Source organism: Ursus arctos, unplaced genomic scaffold (genome assembly GCF_023065955.2).
Source record: "Ursus arctos isolate Adak ecotype North America unplaced genomic scaffold, UrsArc2.0 scaffold_3, whole genome shotgun sequence".
In the NCBI taxonomy this organism is placed as follows: domain Eukaryota; kingdom Metazoa; phylum Chordata; class Mammalia; order Carnivora; family Ursidae; genus Ursus; species Ursus arctos.
This window is the reverse complement of record NW_026622985.1, coordinates 29351227-29378086: the sequence shown is the minus strand read 5'-3', so window position 1 is coordinate 29378086 and position 26860 is coordinate 29351227. Positions and strand designations below refer to the sequence as shown.

Sequence of the window (26860 nt, the reverse complement as noted above, 5' to 3'; positions counted from 1 at the left end):
AGAAGATGAGATTAGAAGTGAGAGGAGGTCAGATCACACAGGGACTTACAGGCCATGGGAAGTATTTTGGATTTTACTCTAAGAGAGGAAACCATGGGCTAGTGACAGAATTTGACTTGACTTAGTCTTAGCAGTAGACTTTGGGGAGGAGAGGGTAGAGAAAGACTGTTAGAGAGTAGTAAATGTAGAAGTAGAAAGACCAGTTTTGAAATTATTGCAGTATTCAATATTCGTGGTGACAGATGCTGGGGGGAGTGGCAATGAAGGTGTGCAATGGTATTCACACCTGGATTTCCTTTCTTTGTTACTCTACTGAAAGTAAGAGAGAATAAATAAATGTAGCTACATGTATGAGTGCTGAAGAGCGCCAAGGAAAGGCAAAAATCAATTGAGAAGGGGTATTACTACTAGTTCATAGCAATTGTTGAGTATTTGGGGTTGTTTTGGGCACTGTACTAGCCTTTTAAATACACAGATTGCCTAATCTTCCAATGACACTATACAGTACCATTATTATCCCCTCTCCACCAAAGACATAACTGAAGGACAGAAAAGTGAAGTAACCTGTTCGAACTTATGCAGCAAGAACAGCAGAAATGGTATTGAATCTGTTTTTCTGACTCTAAATCCCAAGTTGTTTAGTGGAGTCAGATACTGAAGATGGAAATTGTTGTAAATCAATTTAGTTACAGACTTACATGTGGAAAGATTCCCATTTAGAATGAAGAGAAAGAGCCAGTCATCTGAGGCTGAAATGGAACAAATGTGTATGTATGTATTGGGGGGTAAGGGAGAGAATAGGAAGAGGTAAGGCAGATGAAGATGGTCACAGAGAGAAAAAACTCAAAGATATATATCTTTTTCTATCATATATATAACAGAAAAACAGAACTTTGGACCGGTGATGGGTAGTAAGGAGGGCACGTATTGCATGGTGCACTGGGTGTTATACACAACTAATGAATCATCGAGCCTTACATCGGAAACCGGGGATGTACTGTATGGTGACTAACATAATATAATAAAAAATCATTTAAAAAAAAAAAAAAAAAAAGAAAAACAGAACTTTGTTAAAAACTCTCTGGGCTACAGATGTCCATCAACAAATGAATGGATAAAGAGAATGTGAGATATCACACACACACACACACACACACACACACACACAGGAATATTACTCAGCCATCAAAAAGAATGAAATTTGCCTTTTGCAACGATGTGGATGGAACTAGAGGGTATTATGCTAAGCGAAATAAGTCAGCCAGAGAAAGACAAATACCAAAGCATTTCACTCATATGTAGAATTTAAGAAATGAGACAGATGAACATAGGGGAAGAGAAGGAAAAATAAAATAAGATAAAAACAGAGAGGGAGGCAAACCATAAGAGACTCTTAACTACAGGGAACAAACTGAGGGTTGCTGGAGGGGAGATGGTGGGGGATGGGGTAACTGGGTGATGGGCATTAAGGAGGGGACTTAATGTAGGGGTGCCTGGGTGGCTCAGTCAATTAGGCGGCTGACTTTGGCTCAAGTCATGATCCAGGGTCCCAGGATTGAGTCTCTTGTCAGGCTCCCCGCTCAGGGGCAAGTCTGCTTCTACCTCTCCCTCTGTGATCTCTCTTGCTCTCTCTCTCAAATATATAAGTAAAGTCTTTAAAAATAAATAAAATTTAAAAAAAAAAGGAGGGCACTTGATGTAATGAGCACTGGGTGTTATATGCAACTGATGAATCACTAAATTCAGCTCCTAAAACTAATAATACACTGCATATTAACTAAATTAAATTTAAATTATAAAAATTTTTAAATAAAAAATTTAAAAATGAAAAAAAAACCTCTCTGGGCTATTCTAATCCTTAAACTACTTATGTTCTTGATAGAGGTTTTCACTTCAAGCCTGTAGACATAGTATTACCATAATATTACACCTAAAAAAAATATCCTAGATTGTTTTAGGGAGGATTTAAGGTCGTTTACACGGATACATAAAACATAACAAGACCGCATAAACTAAAAGCAGGACAAAGTAAAACAACAGTGGATACAGACTGCAGTCATGAATGAATCAGATTAAAAATGGATGTGACAAAGATGGAAGCGTTATGCATTTGCCCCAGGTGGACCACAGGGTTGGTGATAGGCCTTTAACCAGTGAACCAACGCTGTTCCATGCATATCCAATTACAACATAGAGAAAATCAGTGGCCTGTTAGAAACTCTAATTTACGGCTTGTAAAGAAGCTTGACTATACGGCTAAGAAAAAAAAATCAAGGCAGAGGATGTTTGGTAAAAGGTGAAAGTTTTGCTTTGCAGTATGATTTTCTTAAAGAAAGCAGGGAAAGTACACTATGCAGAAATAAATAAACAAACCCATAAATAAATAAAATAAATACAAGGTTTTTCTTCTTTTAAACTTTTGCAGGTAGCTGAGAGGCACAGGTGTAGGTCAGAGAATGAAGACTAAAGGTGACAAAAACATCTATTTCTCCTAGGTTTATAAGAAGAAAAGCTCTGATGTGAGTTAAGACTGTTTTATGAATTTTTATCGTGAAGATTGCACTTACTTTTCATCAACGTGAAAAAACAGTAGACCAAAAATAGCAAATGGTAGCAGTAAACATCGGATTAAATTACAACTAAAGTAATATGCTAAAGTACACGATACTTTTTAAAAAATAATCCGAATTAAAATATGAGTTTAGAAACGCCTTGGAGAAAACGTGGGCATTGATCTGATGGCTAAAATCTGTTAAGGTCATATACTTTTAAATATTTTTACGCTGAAATATCCGTTTCCATTTTCATACTTAAAAATTTTCCTATTTCCTTTCATTTATCTTCAAACAAAAGGTGAACAGCTACACCTCAGAAACTGCCAAACATACTAAAGAAAGGCTTGCAGAAAATTTTCACCTGGCTTTTTTTACAGCTGCTGCTAGCAAGGAAAGTTTAACTTGCGTTAACTACAGAACGGACGAGGTCGGAGATTGTTTTATCAACTTCTCAGACGCAATGACAAAGAAAATTTCTCTTATCTACTTGAGACCCATGGAAACGATTGGGTTTCACTGGAAATTAATGAATATAAATATTTCCATGGGTATGGAGCGTTATGTAGACATGTAGAGACATGACTATAACTATCAAGTGTCCCCCATGATTCAGCTGATAACCATTTCTCTCTTGGCTCTTCTACTGAGGAGCAACAGAAAGGAGAGGACATTCCTCCTGCAAATCCAATCTGTTTCGTAACTCGTCTTGCAAACAGCGTGCAGGCGAGCAGGGCCGGGACCTCGCCGGAGTGGTGAGGCTGATTGGCTGGGCACAGGAGCGCCGGGGCGTGGGCTGTGCGCTCTCGCCTCACTCCCAGGGACGCAGGAAACCCGGGCGCTTTCGAGCAGCGGCTCCTCCTGGCTCTAAGGAGCCGAGGCCGTTGTTCGTGTCCGCCGGGTCTTTCCTTTAAAATCTGACTCTCTTCTTCCAAAAGTCACATCTTGGTGGAGGTTCCGAAGGAAAGCCCGAGGTAGGGGCGCGCGAAGCTGAGGGCTAGATGGGGACAAGTTCGCGGAAGGGTCGGGCCCCCCAATTTCCTGAGCTTGGTCCCTGTGGGAGAAGGGCTTCGGAGGGGAGGGTGGGGGAGAGTCCTCTTGGCAAGTCCCCTGGGGAGCCCCTGAGGCACCCCAGCCCACAGTCTTCGGCGCTCGCCGCGCGCACCGGGTAATGCTGCCCGGAGCGCGCAGAGCCGGCGCCGAGCGGAGAGCGGGTGTCTGAGCCGGCGGCAGGTGCCCGGGGCAAGCATCACCGCCCCGAGAGGAGCAGGGCCGGAGCCGCAGAGGCGGCGGCCAAAATCCGGGATGCGCCGCCGCCCTCCAGCTGCCCGCCTGGAGTGTCACCTCCGCCTCCTGCGGGTTCCCCATCTGACCCATGGCCTGTGGTTTCTCCTCAGGTCACGATGGATCTTGAAGGAGGCCATAATGGAAGAGCAGAGAAGAACTTCTTGAAAATGGGCAAAAAAAGGTAGCCAGTTTGTTTCACTTTCATCCTTAACGTGGCTTGAGAAATTTGGGAAATAGATTTCTAGTCTCCAGCTCTGAAGTAAATGGAGATGATTTTTTTAACCTTAAACGCAAGTGGGTTTTCTGCCGAAGTTCACTGGTTGAGTGGAGGACACGTTTACACATTCCCACGGCCTTGGTGAGCTTCTTCCTCGGCCTCCCTGCCGCCCACACGGCAGTGCTCTTACATCCTTTTCTGTGGTTTATGAACTTTCTGCTTTACGAGAGCTGCTGATCGCCCACGTCCCCGAACATGTGCTGCTTGCGCTGTGCTCCGTGGTCCCGTCTCTTGCTTCTGGTAAAACATGAACATTCTGGTCACAGAAACATTGCATGTTTGTGGCCTGGCAGATGGGACAGAAGGCCACAACTACATGTAGGTGGTAATGTTTTTTGTTTTTTTAAAAAAAGGCAATGACTATCTGACCTTTATAAAAGAAGTTCTGAAAAAAGAAAACTGCAGTACCAAGGAAGCTACTAGCATTGTGTGAAATTATTGGTAATGGAACCACATAGGGAAATTTTTTTTTTTTAAAGATTTTATTTATTTATTTGACAGAGATAGAGACAGCCAGCGAGAGAGGGAACACAAGCAGGGGGAGTGGGAGAGGAAGAAGCAGGCTCATAGCGGAGGAGCCTGATGTGGGACTCGATCCCACAACGCCGGTATCACGCCCTGAGCCGAAGGCAGACGCTCAACCGCTGTGCCACCCAGGCGCCCCCACATAGGGAAATTTTAAGTAAATTTTTATCACAGTGCAATGTGCATACAGGAAATTTTAAACTTTGCTCAATAGGTTCGTTCTTAGTTGTAAATTGTAATAAAAATTTAAAAATAAAAGAAGTATATTAATATTATTTGAAACAAAGCTTTTCAGTGTAAAAGAAAAATACAAATAGGGACATCAAATAAGTTTTAAAAAATAATGTTAAATTTGAAACGGACTTCGTTATGAACTCAGGATTTTTAAAATAGTTCACTTTCTACCCACTGAAGGGGACAGTAGCAGTGAGCACACTTATTGCTAGATCTCGGTTTCTGAATATCATTCCTTGCTAAATGGAGTCTGTATTCTATGGAGAAATGGCTAATTACAACCATGGATGTTGGGGTTGGGTGGGGGGCAGATACAAAATGAGCCTGGACTATCTTGTTCAAAAAGAATTGTCGAAAAGAACACAAGAGCTGGCTTCACTGTACTTGATTGTGAAATACTGTATACAGTATAGTCCATGAATCTTTAGTAAAATTCTGAAACGAAGAGGGAAACAAAAAAGGTGGGAAGAGGTAGTGAGAATAAATGACTACTTTTTACAGAAAAATGCCAGCTATCGTATTGGAATCTTCATTGTTATCATTGATCCAGGCAAGGATTGTTATACGTCTTAAGCCAGTCAGAAAAAAGTTGTATCTAAGAATTATCCCAAATTTTTGCTAGGAAGAAAGAAAATGGAGATTTTTGAGTGGAGAGATTTTTGCAGTTAGCAATCTTAACCAAGTGATCAGACCTGGCATCACTCCTGGTGGAGTCCTGTGTTAGTGACAGGACACCACCTAGGAAGTACGTTTGCAAAAACATTGAGTCTGAATCCTATCAAGCTTCTAGACTGATGTTGTCCAATAGAAATATAATGTGAGCCCCATTTGTAATTGTTAATTTTCCAGTAGCAACATTTAAAAAGTATAAAAGAAACAAGTGAAATTAATTTTGAAAGTATATTCTAAAGAAGCCAGAATATCTAAATTATTTCTACATGTAATCAGAATTATTGATACAGTTTGCATTCTCTTTTTCACACCAAGTCCTCAAATCGGCTGTGCATTTTATACTTACTGCACATCTCAATTTGGACTCAGTTTGACACTGACATATCTAAGATGCGGGACAGTCTGCAAGAGATCTTGTTACTACAGAAAGTCAATGTGGGTGGAGGGGGCAGAAGGACTTTTTGATTTAAAAAAGAGACTAGGGGTGCCTGGGTAGCACAGTCGTTAAGCGTCTGCCTTCGGCTCAGGGCGTGATCCCGGCGTTCTGGGATCGAGTCCCACATCGGGCTCCTCTGCTGGGAGCCTGCTTTCTCCTCTCCCACTCCCCTGCTGTGTTCCCTCTCTCGCTGGCTATCTCTCTGTCAAATAAATAAAATCTTAAATATATATATATAATTATAAATAAAAGAGACTAAAGAGGGGCTCCTGGATGGCTCAGTCAGTAAGCGTCTGCCTTCGGCTCAGGGCATGGTCCTGGTGTTCTGGGATCGAGCCCCACATCAGGCTCTTCCGCTGGGAGCCTGCTTCTTCCTCTCCCACTCCCCCTGCCTCTGTTCCCTCTTTTGCTGGCTCTCTCTCTGTCAAATAAATAAATAAAATCTTAAAAAAAGGAATAAAAAAGAGACTAAAGAGACAAAACCATCCAATACAATGTGTGAAACTTGATTACATCTAAGTTCAAAATCAAAACAGGAGAAAGCTATAGAAAACATTCTTGGGAAATTTGAAAGTAGATTGGATATTAGTTGATATAAAAATTGCTATTAGTTTTCTGAAATGTGAAAATGGTAGGAAAATGTGAAGTTCCATGATGTTTGCAACTTACTTTCAAATGGCTCAGCAAAATATTAACAATGATAATGTATACTTACTTACATTCATAAAGAACATATGGTCAAAATGTTAACAGTTGTTGAATCTAGGTGAATTTTGTGTGCATAGTCATTATTAGTGTTCTTTCAATTTTTCTCTTTGAAAGTTTTATATACACAAAAAGAAAAAGACTCTGTATAGTGGAAGGAAGATATTGCCCTTTTTGTTTTTAGGTTGTTTGTTTGTTTTGTTTGATACCTTAAAGAACTCTGTCCTTAATACACAAACACTTAAGGATATTGGAGTCAGAAGTGCTGAGGGTATGTGGAAGGAAATGGTAAAGAAATTTGTTGGAGCCTGCACATACCTTCATTTTATTATTGGTTCTTCCCATGCCTACGGACTTCTTTTAAACAAAAAATTGTTTTTTTAGGTAAGTAATTCTTATTGAGCTGTGCTCATCATCACTGATTAAAAAGAAAAAGCAAAAAGAAAATTGTTTTCTGCTTGTGATGAGAACTCTTAGGATCTACTCCTAACAGCTTTCATATGTGTCATACAGCACTGTTCACTGTACTCATCATGTCGTACATTGCACCCGTGGGACTGCCTTATCTTTGTACCTTTGTATCAAATTCCTCTAGTCTCCACCCCTTTCAGCCTCTGATAACTGTGAATCTGATCTCTTGTTCTATGAGGTTCTTTTTTAAAACTGTATGTTCTAAACTAGAATTATAAAGAAGCATGTGGCTTTGCTAATATATATAATGTTCGGATGATAGTATCATTTGGAATATATGTATTTCTAAAGGTCTGATAAGTGACTTGCCTTTTCTAAGTCCTGTGTTTCAAGCTGATGAGGATAAATTAATGATCTAGTAGGGATGAGAGATCAATGTGGAAAAGCATTTCTATAGAATGCAGTATCTTAGAAGTCTGAGGTTGCACTGAATAATAACTTAGTGTTTAGGGGATAGGCTTTTCCGTTTAAACTTGGCTCTATTCCAGCTGTGTGACCTCGGACAAGTTCATGAACTCTCTTCACCTGCAGTTTTCTCAGCTCTGACAGAAGGACAAAAATGTGCCTGCCTCACAGAGATTGAGATAAGATTAAATGAGATTGTGTATGGGAAGTGTTTACTTAGCCAGTATTTGAAATATTATAAAATTTCCAGAGTAGGAGCAGTTTTAGAGAATGAAAAATAAATAAAAGGCTTGGAGCTAAAATTCAATTATGTGTGACTGCTTTTTTCCTCTCATCCTGGTTCCAGAGATACTGAAACCATGCTTTACTGGGAATAGGGTGGGACCAATTTGAAGAGTTATGTTTGTGTGTTTTGTGTGTTTTCATGTCCGTCTAACATCACTTTAAAGCCAAATATGGGGTAAGCTGTGGATTTTTTTTTTCCTTTAGAAGTCTCTTCAATTCTTTGACCTCATTTAGCATAAAGAACAAAGACAAAGATGAATTTACTTTTGAACTTGAAAATCTGTATAAAAATAATGTGATTCGTCTCTGGAATAGCGTTTTGTTTGTACACATGAAAATAAAGATGCAGAGGCCGCTTTTGGTCAGTTTGCTTTCATAGGTGGCCATCATACAGAGTGGAAAACAGCTTATAGCTAGAGTTGTTTGAATCTGTGCTCAAAATAATAATTAGCCTTCTTATTCCTGAGGACAGCTTTCTGACAGTTTACAGACCATCTTTTTTGTTCATAGCTTTTCTAGATTGAATTTATTGCCGTAATGGTACATTTATGGCTCCAGACATCCTTTCAGAATTAGATTGGCTCATAGAGAATGATTTAATTACCTTTCTTCTTAGGTTAGTTTATGCCCAGCATCTGATTGCCACTACTCTCTATTCGTAGAGAGAATGATTAAGGATAATATGTAGGTAGTACGGAGATAGACTATCTACTGCTAGAATTGCTTAGATGATAATTAAGAGAATTAACTCTGGAAAACATGAATGATTTTCTAATTACAGGTTTTCCTTAACTTACCATGGGGTATTTCCCCATAACCCCATTGTGAGTTAAAAATGTCATAAGTTGAAAATGCCTTGAATACACCTAACCTACCGAACACCACAGTTTAGCCTAACCTACCCTAACCTACCCTAAACATGCTCAGAACACTTACATTAGGCTAGAGTTGGGCAGAATCATCTAATGCAAACCCTGTTTTATAATAAAGTGTTGAATAGCTCATGTGATCTATTGAATACTGTGCTGAAAAACACCATGGTTGTATAGGTACAGAATAGTTTTAAGTGTATGGGTTATTTACCCTTATGCTCTCACAGCTGACTGGGAGCTGTAGGTCACTGCTGCTGCCAAGCATCCCCAGAGACTACTGTACTGCACACTGCTCGGCAGGGAAAACATGCAACTTCCAGACTGGAAGTATAGTTTCTATTGAATGCATAACACTTTCTTACCATTCTGAAGTCAAACCATTGTAAGTCTGGGACTGTCTGTAGAATAAAAACAGGAAGCTCTCTTTTTTTAATTATTATTTTTAAAGATTTTATTCATTTGAGAGAAAGAGCACAGGCAGGGGGGTGGGGCAGAAGGAGAAGGAGAAGCAGACTCCCCACTGAGCAGGCAGCCTAACACAGGGCTTGATCCCAGGACTCTGGGATTATGACCTGAGCCAAAGGCAAATGCTTAACCATCTGAGCCACCCAGGCACCCCAGTATAATTTCTAATAATTGCAAAAATTGTATGTCTGTATATTCATCGTAGAAAATTAGGGAATACCAAAGGTACAAAGAAGAAAATACTTTGATAGAAATCTCAATACCCGGTGATAACCACATATACGGATTTCCAAGATAGATGTAAATATTTTCAAACTTCATAAATGGAATCATCCTATTAATGTATATTTTTATGGAATAATATAGACATGTTTCTTTATCCTATTTGTTATTTAATATAGGATCTACATTAATTTGGTCCTTTAAAAATTTACATAATTTTGTGTAATCCTGTTGCTGTTTTTCAGTAAAAAAGATGAGAAGAAAGAAAAGAAACCAACTGTCAGCACATTTGCAATGGTGAGTCTGAATTTATTCAGTGTTCAAAATGCTTTGGAAATTTGACTTCTTCCCTAGAAAAGAGATATTTCATCTGGTATAATATTTTCTTGGAGCATATGTTAATGGAGAGGTAAAATTAATAGGTTTAATTTAGCTTGTTTTCAGCAGATTGCCGATTATAATGTGCTATGTAAATTGAGCCTCAACAGCCACTCTTCTTGGCCTACATTTCAGTATTCTGTTAATTTTTTATGTGTCCATTGGTCTGTTACCTATGCAAGCCCTTCCCCTAGGGATGGTCTCAGCCATCTAGATAGAGGAAACCAGCCCCATGGAGTGTGGTGCTAACAAGATACAAGGCTCCTTGTCATCAGTGGCTCTCAAATTCTGGCAGGTTTGAGGTCAAAGTCTCAGGCACCCAAAAAATAGAAGTTATCAATGCATTACTTATTACTATGAACTTAGTATATGTCATTATTCCTCTGTGCTGAATAACTGATAATTTCGAATTTGAAAACCTTTATATGATTCTTTATCTCATTTTCTGGTTGCATGGTGGTTGCTTAGAAGCTTCTCTTTAAGCAGACTTGCAGTAAGACAGGGATTTTATAGATGTGGCTGGATGATGGTCTCTCTCTACCTGGATCCTTCTTTTTTCTTTCCCAAGAACCTGGAACACTACTGAACCAATTAAGTCTGGCAGTGAGTGCATGCTTTATAATCCAGTCATAATACACCAGATGTTTTTTGAATGTCCATGGTGGGGGAGGGATAGGCTATCTTGTAAAATGGATATTAGCAAATTGAATATAAAAATAAGTGTAGGCAGGAGAAAAACAGTTGCCTGACTTTGACACTGGAGACTCTGTGGTTATCTTACATGAACATCTTCTTGCCCTAAAGTTGCTCTGGCTATGGTTTCAAACTTTTGTCCTATCTGTCCTCTCTGGAATATTTTGGGAATGAAACTATATGTTTGGGTCATTCTCAAAAAGACTACTCAGGTGGGAGTGCCTGAGTAGTTCAGTAGGTTAAGTCTCTGACTCTTGATTTCAGCTCAGGTTCATGATCTCAGGGCCGTGGGATTGAGCCCCATGTCGGGCTCCATGCTCAGCACAGAGTCTGCTTGGGATTCTCTCTCTCCCTCTGCCCTTCTCCCTGCTTATGCATGCTCGCTCGCTCGCTCTCTCTCTAAAATAAATAAATCTTAAAAAAAAAAGACTACTCAGGTAATCAAGGGACAGCTTTTGTTTTATATTCTTATCTGTTAAAAGAAACTTTTATGTTCATGTAGGGTTTATTCCCAAGATTTAATTTCAGTTTTGTCATTTTGAGACCAAAACGTTTGTCTTTTGTAGTTTAGTTTTTATTATTTGTAGCTTAAATTTTTTTTTAAAAAAGTCTTATTTTAGAAAATCTAACAGATCTAATATAGAGAGGTAATAATATCAATACAATTTAAGCCACCAAAGAATAAAAATCTGGAGTTTAAATGTGAGGGAATAACAACACATACAGTACTATATGCTATGTGTTGTTCTAAGTTTATAGAACTCATTTAACTGTTACAACTTCCTTTGAGACTGAGACCAGACATATTAGCTTGCCCACTCAATATACAACAGGGCCAGGATTCAAACCTGTAAAGTTCATGTTCTCAATCACATTGCTCAGGATGGCATAGGAGGAATATATTGTAAGCCTTTTGATGAAGAGCTGCACTATTTATGTATTTATTTTTCCTCATGTCTTTTTCCCAAGGAGTTGACACAGAAAACTGAACTGAACTCGTATGTAAAACCTATAGACAGGAGGACACATTCAGAATGGTATAGTGCTGATGTTATCAGCTGAGACAAAAACTCATGTGTCAGGACTCCTTAAGAACCCTGGGTTTGATGATTGACTAGGAAGACTGACTCTCATGACTCAGCATGTTGTCATACTTGTGATACTCATGGCTAAGATATTACAGCAAAAGGATACAAAGCAAAATCAACAAGGGATTTTGATTGGAAAAGGAAAGAGGGAGGCAGAGGTCCAGGAGAAACCAGGCATAAGCTCCCAGAGCCTTCGCCCAGTGGAGTCACACTTAATTCTCCAGCAATAAATTGTGACAACTGTGAAATGCTATCAGACAAGCTCATCAGAAACTCAGCACTCAAAGTTTATACTAGCGGCTGATCACATAGGCATGGCGTACACCAGAATTCCAGACTCATAGAAGGAGGGCAGGTATTCAGCATAAAGCACTTTGTACAAATAATTTGGCCACTTTTATCAGTTAGGTGATGTTAACCCACCCCAAATCCAAGCTCTAGATGCCCACTAAGGGCTAGTCTTGAACACAGGTCTTTCGAAACAGCAAATCTCAGGCTTCCAGCATTGACTTATTTCTACTATGAGACTTTTTGGCAGTCTTGAGAAAGTGATGAAAAAAGCTAAGTAATATTCAAGTTTTTCTACAAGCATTTTAAAAAAATATTGGGCCTACTTTCAACAGAACAAGAAACATAAAAGGAGGATAAAATCCAAAGGAAGTAAGGAAATGGGACAAATGGAAATCAGGACAGGAAAAATACAAGTGGGGCTACAGGTCCTACGCAGAGCCCTCCTGAAAGACCACACACTCTTGACAGGAAGGTGTTGCAGATTCAACTCTGAGCATTCTACTTCGTGTATCTTATAGAAAAATTATTTTTTTTTCAAAATAGAGAATATAGCTATTATCTATCTGGGGCACGCTTGGGTGGCTTAACCCACTGAGCCACCCAGGCGCGCCTCCAGAGTTAGAGCTTTTAACAACTTTAATCATTTATGATAGTTTATGATCGGCTAAGCTTTTATCTGACTGGATTCAAAGAGTTCTTTTTTGATGCTATTATCTTCTGGCCACCTGGTCATTTCTCAGTCATTGGAGATTTCACCACCAGGATCAGTGTCTCCCTTTCCACTCCCAGAGCTCCTACCACCTTGGGTAACTTTTATGGTGTTCTGGATAACAGCTCCTTGACCTTCACAAGTGCGGTCATCTGTTTCTTCCCTTCACCCCAGCTGTCTGCTTGTATACTTACATCCTGAATTTTATTGTGATTTGAAACTATTGTGCCTCCAATGTGACCGATTGAAGCAGCAGCTTAAATCAGTCAGCTGTCTCCTTTCTTTTCAATCTGCTCATTATTCTCTCTGAATATGTGGCCCATTGACCCATCACTTTTCCATCAGCCCCTTCTCCTGCCCAAACTATAAGCATCCTTTCACTTGTCATCTGATACACAAAGGCCAAGCAAAATCACCGTCTGCTTTCTTGCTTTCCTTCACCTGATTTTTATAGCACACCTCACAACAGGGTGTATTCCCAGCCAAAATCCTACTCCTCCTCTTCTCACCGACTGTGTCAAACCTCTACACTTTTAAGATTTCCCACTTTTCTTCTTACCCCTTTGGTGGATGAGCTCTCCTTTTATTTCACAAACAGAATGGAAGCCATCTGACAAAAGTTCATCCCTCCCAATCTACAAGCATCTCTCTCCCCGGATCAGATCCCTCCTCTTTCCCTCCTAATGTAACAGAGGAAGAATCTGGTTCTTAAAACTAATCACTCATTTGGAGCACCTGGGTGGCTCAGTCAGTTAAGCATCCGACTCTTGATTTCAGCTCAGGTCATGATCTCAGGGTCATGAGATCGAGTCCCATGTCAGGCTCTGCACTGAGCGTAGAGCCTGTTTGAGATTCTCTCTCTCCCTCTCCCTCTGCCCCTCCCTGCCCCCACATGCACTCTCACACTCTTTCTCTTGAGAAAAAATGTAACTCACTCATTTGTACTTTGACTCCCACATCCTCTGCCTTCTCAAGGACTTTACATTACTATTATCATTATCCTTTCTCTTCTGTATCTACAGTCTCTCCCTCTCTACTGGGTCTTTCCCATTGGCATTTACATGGGCGGTGTCCTCACTTTCGCTAACACCATCCTTCAAGCCACCCCTCTCTTGCTTGCTTGACACACAGGAGCTGCCTTTACTTGTGTCAGTTTCACTGTGCATTCACTTCTTAACATATTATAACTTGGCTTCAGTTTCCACCACTCATCAAATTCAGTAGACATGTCTTGATTCCATCTTGACTTTCAAGTAGTGCTTGACACTGTCCACCATATTCTTTCTTGTCTTTGTTTCCATGATGCTACAGTCTGCTGATTTTGTCTTATCTCTCTTTTTAATATATTTTTAAAAGATTTTATTTCTTTATTTGACAGAAAGAGAGCACAAGCAGAGGGAGGGGGAGACATAGGTTCCCCATTGAGCAGGGAGCCTGATATGGGGCTCAATCCCAGGACCCTGGGATCATGACCTGAGCCAAAGGCAGATGCTTAACCAACTGAGCCACCTGGGTGCCCCTCTCTTATCTCTTTTGTTCTTTTGTCATCTTAGTCTGTGAAGTTAGAGTTCCTTAACCCCTTATCCCAGAACTCAGTACATTTTTGTACTTTCACACAGGCATTTCCAAATTGTTTTCATGTAGAACTTCTTTCTCATTTGAGTTCCATTCCACACAGTTTTAGTATCTTCTATCCATTTGCAATGGTTTCCTTTACCAATTTATAGTTACTTTTGTTCCTCCATTGAGGATGTTGGCATTTAATTACTTCTACTTCTCTCAACTATGCTCTCATTATTCTTCTGTTTGGGTAACCTTAATAATGACTCCTAGGCCTGATGTTCTTTGACCTTTTCAATTCCAACAACCTTCACTCCTACTCTACTTAAGTAAATTACACTTGTGAACAAGGTCCTTGGGTTTATCACCTGGGTGGACTCCCATCTAAGAAGCTGTAAACTCAGAGGTGTCAGTCTTCAACTTTTCAACCTCAATTTTTGATTCCTTCTAGCTTAGCCTTTTATCTTTGTTATCCTTTTTCGGACTTTGTGTATTCATTTCCTATTGCTATTGTAATAAAGTACCACTGATTCAGTGTCTTAAAACAATACAAATTCATTACCTTATAGTTCTGGGGCCAGAAGTCTCACTGGGCTAAAATCAAGGTGTCAGAAGAGCAGAATCCCTTTTGGAGGCTCTAAGATAGAATGTCCCCCCCCCCTCAGCTTTTAGAGAGACTGTCTGCCCTCCTAGACTTATGGCCTCTTCCTGTATCCCTCTAACCTCTTCAGTCATCATTTTTCCTGCCACTGAGTCTGAACCCCCTGGCTCCCTTTTGTAAGGATCCTTGTCATTACATTTGGTCCACTTAGATAATACAGGATAATCACCCTATCTCAAGACCCTTAACATCTGTAAAGTCCTTTTTACCATGTAAGGAAACATTCAAAGGTTCCTGGGATTAGCATATGACATGTTTATGGGGCAGGTGCATTATTCTGCCTATCACACCTGGTCAAGGCTTTGCTCTCTCAACCACTCTCTATTGCTGGTCCCCTTACTCCATGTCTGCTCTTCTAAAAGCCATTCTGTCCATATTAACCACATCAAATCTCCTCAGTTCCTGCTTTTCCTTTGCATTTAGTTGGGAAGTTTAGAGTAAAACCCAGACTCCCTCCTCTGGCTATAAAGGCTTTATGTAATCTATCTTCTGGCAAATCTCTGACCTCGCTGCAGACAAATCTCCTACACTCTGCTCTTGCCGCGGTGATAATTCAGTTTGGTCCTTGAGGTACACAAAGCTTCTGTTCACCACAGGACCTTTGCATTTGCTCTTCCTGCCTGGGATGCTCTGTCTCCAAATCATCCAGTGACTAACTGTATCCTTCCTGTCATTGAGATCTCAGCTCAGATGTTGTCTTCTCAGACCAGCCAGTCTAAGCCAGCTGACCCTGCCTGTCATTGTGATCTAAGCTCCACAAGAGAAGGAGTTTTTGTATGTTTGTTTCACTAGGTACTCCTAGTGCCTAGTGTCGGAACTTAGATACTGAGTGAATGTTGAATACATCAATTCCCCCTTTTACTATTTGCATTAGAGTGTATACTATATGAGGACAGGTAGCTTATCTTTTTCACTGTTGTTGCTGGTATCTAGAACCAAACCTGACCCTTATTAGTTTCTTAACAAATATCTTTTGAATGTTGAATGAATGAATAAATTAATGGATTCATTGACTTCCTTCTCCAACCCAGGCACCAGGGAACGGGCATGTTAACCATCAAGCCTGCTGAATATCCCCTAAACCACTCTCCTTTGTGTATCAGCCTTCCTTCTCTGTGGTTCTGGCTCACCTCTCCTCTCTTCCTTATCAGTATCTAGCCAAACATTTTCTATTTTCTTGTATTTAAAGGGCTCTGATTATAATTAGTTTAGGCCTCTGTCTTACATTTCACCTGATGTGTTACAATATTTTTTTTTGTCTCCTTCATTATAAACTACTGAAGTCTGTTAATTTTTACATTTTCTACACCTGTAACATTACTTGCTTATATAAAATATTATTATATTGTATACCTAATTAAGGTTTATTTAATTCTTATTTTCATCCTCACAACCAGTATGCGAGGCTTGCTGCATGTATGACTATTTTCCCCATTTTATAAATGTAGATACTGAGACATTATTAAGAGATTATTTTCCCCAATTCCCCTTCCTAGTGAGTGATAGAGCTAGGACATTTCACTGAGTCCTTTGTGCTACTCAGCCTCATGTTACTACTTTCCTCAAATCTTACCACTTTATCTTCAGAGATCAATCTTGCCTCATGTCACAAATAAACATGAGGTTCTGAACTCTGTCAGCTTTGTCCTTGTTCTTGTGAACTTGTTTGTATCTGTGACTACTCCTAACTCATTCCTTCTCTTGAGGTGAAGCAATGTATCTTTACCTGTTTGGGAACCATTCTCCCTTTACCAAGTTTTATTTGAAGACTTTCAAACATATGGAAAAGTAGAACAATAAAATTCATGCTCATATACCCATTGCCTATATCTAACAATTGTTAACAGTTTGCCTCCCATTTCACCTGAAGTTACAGATTTTGTGATGTTTCATACGTAACTGCCTGTTGACATACCTCAAAAATTTTCCTACACAACGTTTTTTAATAAAACATAATATAATGATCATATTTAACAAAATGAGTACTCATTCCTTGATATTATGTAATGTCCAGTTTGTATTCAAATATTTTCAGTTGTCCCCCAAAAGAAATGTCTTTTACAATGGATTTGTTCCAAACAGGATCTAGTCAGTGACAACATTTAGATATTGTGTCTTCTGAGTCTAGAAGTTTCTCCCCTCTCAAAATGACATTGACATGCTGAAAAGACAGTACTATTTGTCCTGTAGAATGTCTCACCTTCTAGACTCTTTTTATTTCTTCCTTATGGCATCATTTCACTTGTTCTTCTGTGGCTTACATTTTTAATATGCTGAAAGTTATGAATACATTCATGTTAAATATTTTGTGGTAAGAAGATTGTGTAGGGGATGCTGTGTACTTCATGTCTCATCACATCTGGAAATATCAAATGTCAGAGTATTTACAATACTAAGTTTGATCACTTGGTTAAGGTGATGACAGATTGGACCCCTCCATTGTAAAAGGATCTCTACCCCCTCGAAGCTATGAGTGATCTTGGGGCATCGTGGGATATCTTGTTTCACCCGTTAGGTGTAGCATCCACCAATGTTCCCTCTCCTCAGGTTCTTGAAAGATTTGTTTCCTTTATTCTATAGGATGTTGCCCATTTCAGTTTCCTTCCTGTGTTTTCACCAATCACCTCTGTGACCCATGTACCCATAAACATGTGTGAGACTTCATTAAATAGTCTGTCCTTGATGTTTCCTCCGTGTCCGGTTCCCGTCCTCTTGCTTTTCCTTTTGCCCCAAGATCGTCAAAAGGACGGTCAACATGCTGTCTCTTTTACTTCATTTTCAATTATTCTTAACCGCAGTCACTCTTTTTCTCTTCCTGGATGATCTCCTCCAACTCCCATGACTTCTGCTATATACGCTAGTATCATGAAACTGCGTTCCAAACTCTGAATTCTCTCCATGTGCTTCTCGGATAGCATTTCCAGGACGAGCCATCAAATAGCACAAAATGAGATTTCCCTGCGTCCCTTGCCTCCAAACTCTTGCCTCCTCTGGTTTGCCCTAGCTCTCTGAAGGGTGCTTCTTTGTCGATCAGCTTTTTATTACTTCTTTTCCACCTCAGACCCCAGTCTTCTCTGAGCATACTGCTCTGCCTGCTGTTCTTTCTGGTTAGAATGTCTTCCTTCTTTCTTCTGAATACATGCCAACCTTTCAAAGCTGGGAGGATGCAAAACCTCCTTTATGAAGCTTTTCCACAAAGGAGGAAATGACCATTTGCTCTGTTTTATGTCTGCTTTACTGCATACACTATGCTGTCTTTAGCATGCACAATATAGATTGCATACACTTTTTTGCTTTGCCTTCCTCTTTTTCTTTAAGCCGTTTGAAGGCAGGACTTAAACCTTTAGTATTTAGGCTTTGATTCGTCATTGGGTAGGCATTGAGTAAATATTTATATTCATGGCCTGCTTGTTTTAATTATGGCCAGTGATTAGTTTTGGAAGTAAAATATCCCGTGGGAGTGGTGATAAGAGAAATCCTTGTATATCAACTATTTTCTCTTCCTCTACCGAGGAATTTTATATTTTATCTACTTTAAAGGAGTCTCTAAGAGAAGGTAAATGGTTTCTGCCCATCTCTTCCTCCTTATTGGTGTTTTTTTTAAGGAGGTGGATGAATGCTTAGTTAAGACAAAGTAAATAATGGCAAAATTTAGCAAGGGTTTCAGTGAAATATGAAAAAAAATGCCAAAAAACATATTTTCCCTGTTTTAATTTGTAAAGAAGAAGATGTTATCAATTATGGATATGTCATTAACTTAAGCTTACTTGATTGCATTTTTATGAGCTAGAAATATTTTATTTTATTTATTTAAAAAATATTTATTTAGGGGCACCTGGGTGGCTCAGTTGGTTAAGTGTCTGCCTTTGGCTCCAGTCATGATCCCAGGATCCTGGGATTGAGCCCCATGTTGGGTTCCCTGCTTGGCGGGAAGCCTGCTTCTCCCTCTCCCTCTGCTGCTCCCCCTGCTTGTGCTCTCTCTCTCTCTGTCAAATAAAGAAATAAAATCTTTAGAAAAAATAAAATGAAAATATTTATTTGAGAGAGAGAGAGAGAGGGAGGGAGGGGGCTGGCCTTTGTGCTCTGTTCCTTGTTGGGACAGTGGGAGAGAATCTTCACCAAGACTCCACACTGAGTGTGGGGCCCAGTGCGGGGCTCAAGCTCACAACCCATGAGATCACGACCTGATCCAAAACCAAGAGTCAGATGCTTAACCGACTGAACCACCCAGGAGCCCCTAGAAAAAATTTAAATGCAAACACCTAAGTATATGTTAGATGTTGTTCTTACACCAAACTTGAATTTTTGCTAATTAAAAAAATATTTATTTATTTATTTATTTATTTATTTATTTGAGGGAGAGAAAGAAAGGGAAAGAGCATATGTGGAGGGAGAGGCAGAGGGAGAGAATTTTCAAGCAGACTCCTCGTTGAGCACAGAGCCTGATGTGGCACTCAGTCTCATGACCCTGAGATCATGACCTGAACTGAAACCAAGAGCTGGATGCTTAACCAATTGAACCACCTAGGCACCCTGAATTTTTGTTAATTTTACAACTCAGATTTACTAATTCTTTCCTACTTCGTGGACTAGAACTATTCTGCTCTTTATTTCTCCACTTGTCAATGTAATACTTACTCCTACTTATTACTCCTGTAAGTTCCTTTTTAGCTAACTTCAAGATTGGCTTCTGTCTCTTTGTCTCTAAAATCTTTCTGCTGATGTGTCTTTCATGTTACCTGATCTTGATCTTTGTTTTGGTTTATGTTCCCTGCCTAGACCTGTGATTTTTCTTTTTTTAATCCACTTTCCTTCCTAGATTACAAACCTGCTGACTCTACCTCATGCATCCACAGGACAATTACCTGCATTGGGGTTTATCCGCAAACCCCCATGGAAGGCTTCATCTGTCTCTGTTTTTGTTTCTGTTTTCTTTGATTTGGTTTTCTTTCAGTCCTTAACTAGTTCCTTGAATTATACAGAAGTATTGATTGCTTCTCAAGTGGACTGTCACAGAGCCCTGAGCCCGTTCCCCTTACTCTTGTCTTCTCATCTCTTTCTGGATCCAGAGGTCTGTCTTCACTTTTGACTTGCCTATGATTAAATAGATAGGCACATCTACACTATCAGTCATTATGGCCCTATTCTATCTTTTCAGGAAATCTCTTTTTGGGAAGCATGCATATAACTAATTCTTCCTTCTTCTTACTATTGAGGCCTAATTGCATTCAAATCACTTTACATTCATGCTAATTTCATTATGCGGCAGATCTTTTACTCAAGCCACTTTCATAAGGCAGCAAAATATTTCCTCAGTGGTGTCCTTAGAGGGGCCTTTGGCAATCAAGATTTTTCTTGGTTAAAAAAAATCTTGTGATGAAAAGTGGTTTCTATTCTTGGAAATCAGAACAAATACATATTTCTATAGTTGTACCATTAAAGACTTATAATTTCCCAGAATGTCCCATCCCTCTCATCAAGCCTCATACATAAGAAAAGAAGACAAACCGAGTCCAATATGAAAAAGTAGGTCAGAACTCAATAGAATAATCAAATGCCCATTTCTAATTAGGCTGTTATAATTGTTTAGGTTGGACCAGGATGGTAGTAGTAGTAGTAGTCTGAGAAATGTTAGGATTTTGGATATATTTGGAAAGTAGAGCAAACTATCCATGAAAGTCTGCTAATTGTCCCTGTTCTTTACATTTTCTTTTCTTTTCTTTTTTTTTTTTTTTAGTTTCGCTACTCAAATTGGCTTGATAGGTTCTATATGTTGGTGGGGACAATGGCTGCCATCGTCCACGGAGCTGCACTCCCCCTCATGATGCTGGTTTTTGGAGACATGACAGATAGCTTTGCAAATGCAGGAATTGCAAGAAACACATCTTTTATAAACATAACTAATGGAAGTAAGTATTATTTGCGGCACTGATTTTATTGGAAACTTAAAGAAAAATCTGTTACTTAGAAGTGATGTTTAGCTCTTATTAAATACGCTAGTGGTTTTACTTGTGTGGGAGATGGAGAGATCTGAGCTACAGTTCATATTCATAATGAGTTTGAGAAGATAATATTCACAAGCGTTAGAATCCCCATTGGAAGTGCTGGCAGATATACGTAGAAAAAGACAGCTCTGTTAAGTCAGAAAGATCCCAGGAAGTTTCAGGAAGAGGTAAAAGAACCACCTAATCTAGACGTTGAATGATAAATAGGAATCAGTTATGAGATTCTCTGACATAATAGAAATGGGTGTCAGAGACAAGAGTCCAGGATGATTCTAAAATTTGTAGCCTGAGAAACAGGATAAACTGGAAGCAGTTATCATCAACTGAGATAAGGAGGGTGGAGAGAGAGTAGGTTTGGGCAGTGAATACCAGAAACTTAATTTTGGGTATTGTCACAGGTTGGGCTCTTTGGAGAAATATGGCTAAGAGAAGTTGTGTGTGTGTATTTGTGCATGTGTGTGTGTATTTTAGGATGGAAGAAATAATAGCTTGTTTGCATGCTAATGGAAATGATCCAAAAGAGAGAAGAAAATGATGTTTCGAGAGAGAGGGAAGAGATTTGTTTGCGTGATGTCCCTGACCGAGGATGGAATAGAATACCTGAAAGGAAATACTTGCTTTCGGTAGAAGCACAGATAAACTTATCCACAGTAAAGGGTGGAAATAGGGAGCATGTGCGTGCCAGTGCTCAAAGCCGCATTGATGAGGAGGTGAGAATTTGTGGAGGTTTTCTTGGGATTACTTCAGTTTTCTCAGTGAAGTAGGAAGTAAGACATTTGGCTGATAAAGGAGATCTAAAACAGTCCTCCAGTAGAGTGGGAAAGTGAATGGACTATTGAAATGATTTGGGTGTCACACACACTCTCACATTCACAGTTGATTGAGGAGGGACTGGTTGATAGCTCTGAGCTCTCAAGTCACCTTTGGTCAAGCTTAGATTGATTTAAACTAAACTTACCGAAGACTTACAACCTGGTGGGTGCTAAAGTGGTAGGACTTTTGAAAATGCCTGTTTGAGAATACATTGATACTCACATAGCTTTTTCAAGTTTAAGTCTCGGGTGAATGTTATAAATCCTTCCCCAAAAATGTGCATATAAATATTCATACAAATTTGGGGTATTTATGGATCCTTTGATACCTGTCAGTGGGTCCTAGGAACCCCTTCTTTGTAATTCTGAAGAACACATTGTTTACCTTGAGGCAGGCTTACTTCAATACTGTGAATGCAGGTACGAGTTGGGCCAGAAAATTTTATAGTATGTCTGAGCTATGTAAAATTCCTATGTATTTATTATGGCCCTTTATGGCATTCAGAAGGAGCTGCCGGAAGGTGTACCACCTTGGAATGGCACCTTCCTTTTGTACCATTCACCCAAAGGAAGTTCTTGATGCTCTCTAAATTTATTGGTTCCTGTGCATGCTGTATTTGGCAATATTCCTTGGAGTGAGTTCTCCTACTACGTTACAGTGGAAGAATCAAATCTTACAGTACTCTCTGGTAGCCCAGCAGACTTTATGTGTACATCTGTGCCCATCCTTTTTTGTTTAAGATTTTATTTATTTATTTATTTTTTTTGAGAGAGAGGCAGAGCACACAAGAGGGGGGCAGAGGGAGAAGCAGACTCCTCGCTGAGCAGGGAGCCTGACGTGAGTCTTGATCCCAGGACCCTGAGACCATAACCTGAGCCGAAGGCAGATGCTTAACCGACTGAGCCACCCAGGCGCCCCCATCTGTGCCCATTCTGATCCTCAGCTACTCAACTACTGTAATGTCCAGTGGTCTTTTTAAAAAAAAACAAAACAAAACCCTGCATTAACATTTTTTATACACTATATCCTCATCACCCAGATATTGTCCCTTACTTTATGAAAAAACAATTGATTTCTTTAAGTAGGAGAACTAATCATTCCTATGTCTACCTCCTGTAGACATGTTGGGATGGACAGTAGTCAGACTTAGTTATCTAATAAGCGTGCATGAGTTCCCAGGCGCTGGTCCTGCTGCGGAGACCAGCAGTTCCCCGGGCTGGATGATGGCTGCATGGGCTGGTCACAGCAGGCTTCTTCATACATGCCTGCGTCATATGGTTTCCAGCTGGGTTTGTAGTTCACTCTGCATTCCTTGCCCATCCTCCCCATTTAGCTCACTCTTCTGATCTTGGGAAAACTGTGCTCCTGTCAAGCTCTTAGGAGGTACCATATTTAACTGTTAGGAAGCAGGGTCTGGAATTGGACTGCCTGGCCGTAAAACCCTCACCTTTACCATTTTTTAGTTTTAAGCTTTAGGGGATTTCTTCATACTCTAATTTCCTTGTCTATAAAAATGTTGACCAACCTACTTCATGGAGTAGTTGTGAAAATTAAATGGATTTATCACTTAAGGCTCACAGAACGGGGCCTCCTTATAAAAAAGCACTCAACAAGTGGTCATATCGTCAGTAAACTCATGCTTTCATGTTCTTCACAAATGAACCTACATAACTTGCAGTGGTGATGTGGTTCTTTATATCATTTCATCTTTACAGAACTCTGTGATACTCCATCTTTATTATTGTTTTAATCTTGGGACATACCTAGAGTTACTCAGTCCCTGTTATAGATGTGGATAATTGTCCCTTTCAGCAGCATTTCCTTAGTCACTGTGGACCACTAGCCATGCCTTTCTGGGAAGGTAAGGGTCCTCAAACGATGGCCCAGGGGCCAAATCTGGGCTGTTGCCTCATTTTGTACTGCTTGTGAGCTAAAGGGATGGTTTTTCTATTCTTAAATCATTGGGGAAAAAAGTCAAAAGAAGAAGAATATTTTGTGACACAGGATAATTATATGATACTGAAATTACAGTATCTGTAAATAAAGTTTTAATAGAATACAGCCATGCCCGTTCACTTGCATATTTTCTGTAGCTACTTTCACACGCCAGTGGTACAGTAGAATAGTTATGACAGAGACCTTATGGTCCCCAAAGCCAAAAATATTTACTTTCTGACTCTTGCCAGTAAAAGATCACCAGTCTCTGAGGTGGGGCATTGAGTAGGGGGTTATTATCTTCAATTGTTAAGTCAGTAAACTTGTGTTAACCTTTTCCATGTGCCAGGCACAGTACATGTCCTAAGTATTCATTCCCAACCCCCAAGAAACTTAGTAGAGTGGAAGAAATGAACACATGAAGCAAAAAATGCAGTCAGATATTAGTGCTGTGATACAGAGATATATACAAAATACCTGGGAAAGGACATGAAGGGCACCTGACTCCATATATAGGAATCATGGGAGGCATTCAAGAAGAGGTGATAACCAGGTTTGGTCAGCATTGTACCTCTCTCCTGCACAAAATAAACATGTTCTATGTAACAAGAGAAATTCTTTTCAAATAAATATTACGTAAAAAATAAATTAATATCCTTCTCTCAACACCACCCCTTACTGCCACTACCCTGCTGTATATCCTTCCATGTCTTTTCAAAAGCAACGTGCAATCTCTACTGTAATTTTTAGTCTGGGACACTCAGTTGCCTGTCACTAACCTGCTTCTCTGCAGATTCAGATTCCCAGATATCAGATCATTTGTGGGGACAGCTTCAAAGGTTTTGATGCTGGCCCTAGAGATAAGAGCAAACGAGCTCTCTGGTGTTTCTGGAAGGAGAGCCAGTCTGCTGGACTCCCAGGACCCCTGACACTCTGACCTTCTTTTGTCCTCCCCCTGGAAAACCTCATTACCTTTCCATGGGGGTAGACTAAGGACCAGAGCCTCCTTGTTGGACAAGAAGTATTCCTTGTGTAGAGGAGACTTGGATTTCCTAAGGCTCTTCAAAATCTGAGAGTTTAACACTAAATGTTGGATTTAACTAGACAGCTCTAAATACTTGGAGTGAGCAGATCCTTCTCTGCTGCTACAATAAACCCCTACGAGGGGTTTTTCTTTTCTCCTGATGTCTTGTCCTGATTATCAGACACTGGCCTTTGTCCTGCTCTTTTTGTTGTGGACCTGATTTCTTGATACCCTACTCCCATCTATCTTTACCTTGTTTTCAGAATTTGCCTTTTCCCGAAAATCTCTGATGCCTCGGGCCTAGAGAACTCTCTGGTCCTGTTGTACAACTTTGGTGAACAAAACTTAATGACTGCTGATTTTCTGTTGGTATTCTGTGAGTTCTCATCCTCCTCTTAAGACTGACAGCTCTCTGGAAATGAGCCCAGATAAAGACGATTGTGATTTTAGACATATGTTGAAGGTGACAGGTTTGGTACAAGTGTAAATGACAGCCAGGCAGTTGAAGAAATAAGACTGAATCTTGGCCTACAGAAAAGGACTAGGAGTTGGCAATATTTGAGTGGAAGGGATGTTAAGCCTCCTGGGATAAGAGGTAGAGAAAAATAGAGAGTGGGAGCCTTAAGCCTTGAGAAAAGACTCGGTCGTTTGCAATAACAAAAGCTAATGTTTGTTGAGCATTTAAGATGTGCTGGGTGCTGTTCTTAGTACATTACATGTATTGACTCCATATTCTTGACAGATTAGGAAAGGGGTCCAGAGAGTTGAGTAGATTTAAATTGCCTCTGGTCATAGAGTTGGTAATGAGGATTCAAGCCCAGGCAGACTGGTCCCAAGCCCACACACTGAAGGAAACAGAAGGACACCCAGAAAGGAAGACACTGAAGATGACAAGCTGATTCAGAAATTAAGGGATACAGAGGATATTTTCCATGTCTTGTGGTGGTTATCAGCCAGAGATATTCTTTCAATAAGCACTTGATTATTTATTGTCTCTAATGTTTCCATTTATGGTACATCCACACTGATGACTTTTTCTCTTTCTCTATAACTGTATTATGGTTGGTTCTGTTTAGTCTCCTACCACATCGTGGGCTGAGGAGTGGAGAAAATGTGAGTCACTCAAAATCTAGTACAATTTCATAATTCAGACAAAAAGGGGAAGAGTGGAAAGAGCTTATTTTCATGTTTATCATTATATTTATCATTTCCATCCCCCTGCTCTAAAACTCATGAGGAACAGGAAGACTATCTGTAAAATTATTCTCAAAATAATATCTGTATTTTGCTGCTTAAACTGTGAGTGTGTAAATCATGGACAGATCTCGAATGTGTGTTTCAAGACTTTGATGTACGCAACGAAGACATTGCCATGTGTGCCCTCAAGGCCGGTGTTGGGTATGCTCCAAAATAGAATGATAGATAATATTTGAATTCTAAGTTATTTCATAAAAATTTCCATAATGGATCTGTTTTCTTGCATTTGCTCATGGCTTTCCTCTGCCCCTAACCATTTCACTAGAAAAATTCTTAGAGGTAAATTTCTGGAAAATTGAGTATCCAATATTGACAACATATTTGGAAGTACACTGTTTGATGTGGCAGTTTTTAAAGTTTGTATTAACAGTTAAGATATGGCTACTTTTTCTAGAATAGTAGTATAATGTAGCCAGATTTTTTTTTTTTTTGGCGATTATTAGGAGAATGCTTTTTCAAGCCAAAAAGTAGATTAGCTAAGATGTCATCTCTACAACATATAATAAAGACAGCATAAAAAATGATACACAGATAATAATTGACCTATTTTAGATACTTAAGAAATGGGATGAACCTAATAAAAGCCTTGTCTCCATTCTCTGAGCACTCCCATCTCCTTCCTGGCTTGGAGTGTTGCAGAAACTGCCCATCTCTCTGTAAGGGCTTCTTACCATTCACTTCTCCCTCAGAAAGACCTTTTGTCCCCAACCCACTTGAAAGTCACTAAAGTGTTGCCACTTGCCTCAAGATTTATTACTGAGAAATTATCTTGTTGATTTATTGGATTACTTGTTTATTACAGCTTGTCAAATGGGAAGAAAGGCCTAGGGGGGAAAAGAGGAAGTTCCTGGGAAAAGCTATCTTAGAAATTTCAGCAGTGGTGCCCTGTCACATGAGGTTTGGGCCTGAAAGTAAAAGCATTTCCTGCTTGCACAGAAATCCAACAAGATTAGAACAAAATGGCTTTCTTGTGCTAGGTTGTGTCCCCGGTGTCTGAAATAGTGTCTAACGTGAAGGCTCTGTGGAAGATGGTCTGAA

At 39.8% G+C, this 26860-nt stretch overlaps 1 protein-coding gene across 3 annotated transcripts in view; it reads left to right on the top strand.

The window, feature by feature from the left end:
- Positions 1-3328: 3328 nt before the first annotated feature.
- The window catches only part of ABCB1 (ATP binding cassette subfamily B member 1), a 96897-nt gene continuing 73365 nt past the window's right edge, over positions 3329-26860 (top strand). Inside the window, exons 1-4 of one of the 3 annotated variants that reach the window (XM_026504913.4) lie at positions 3329-3526; positions 3950-4020; positions 9654-9705; positions 20526-20697. In XM_026504913.4, coding sequence (XP_026360698.2) covers positions 3956-4020; positions 9654-9705; positions 20526-20697 — 289 coding nt within the window. In that variant the 5' untranslated portion in view covers positions 3329-3526; positions 3950-3955. Of the gene's footprint in view, positions 3527-3949; positions 4021-9651; positions 9706-20525; positions 20698-26860 lie in introns of those variants that run through there. The other 2 variants (XM_026504905.4, XM_044386258.3) reach the window with 2 other exon arrangements.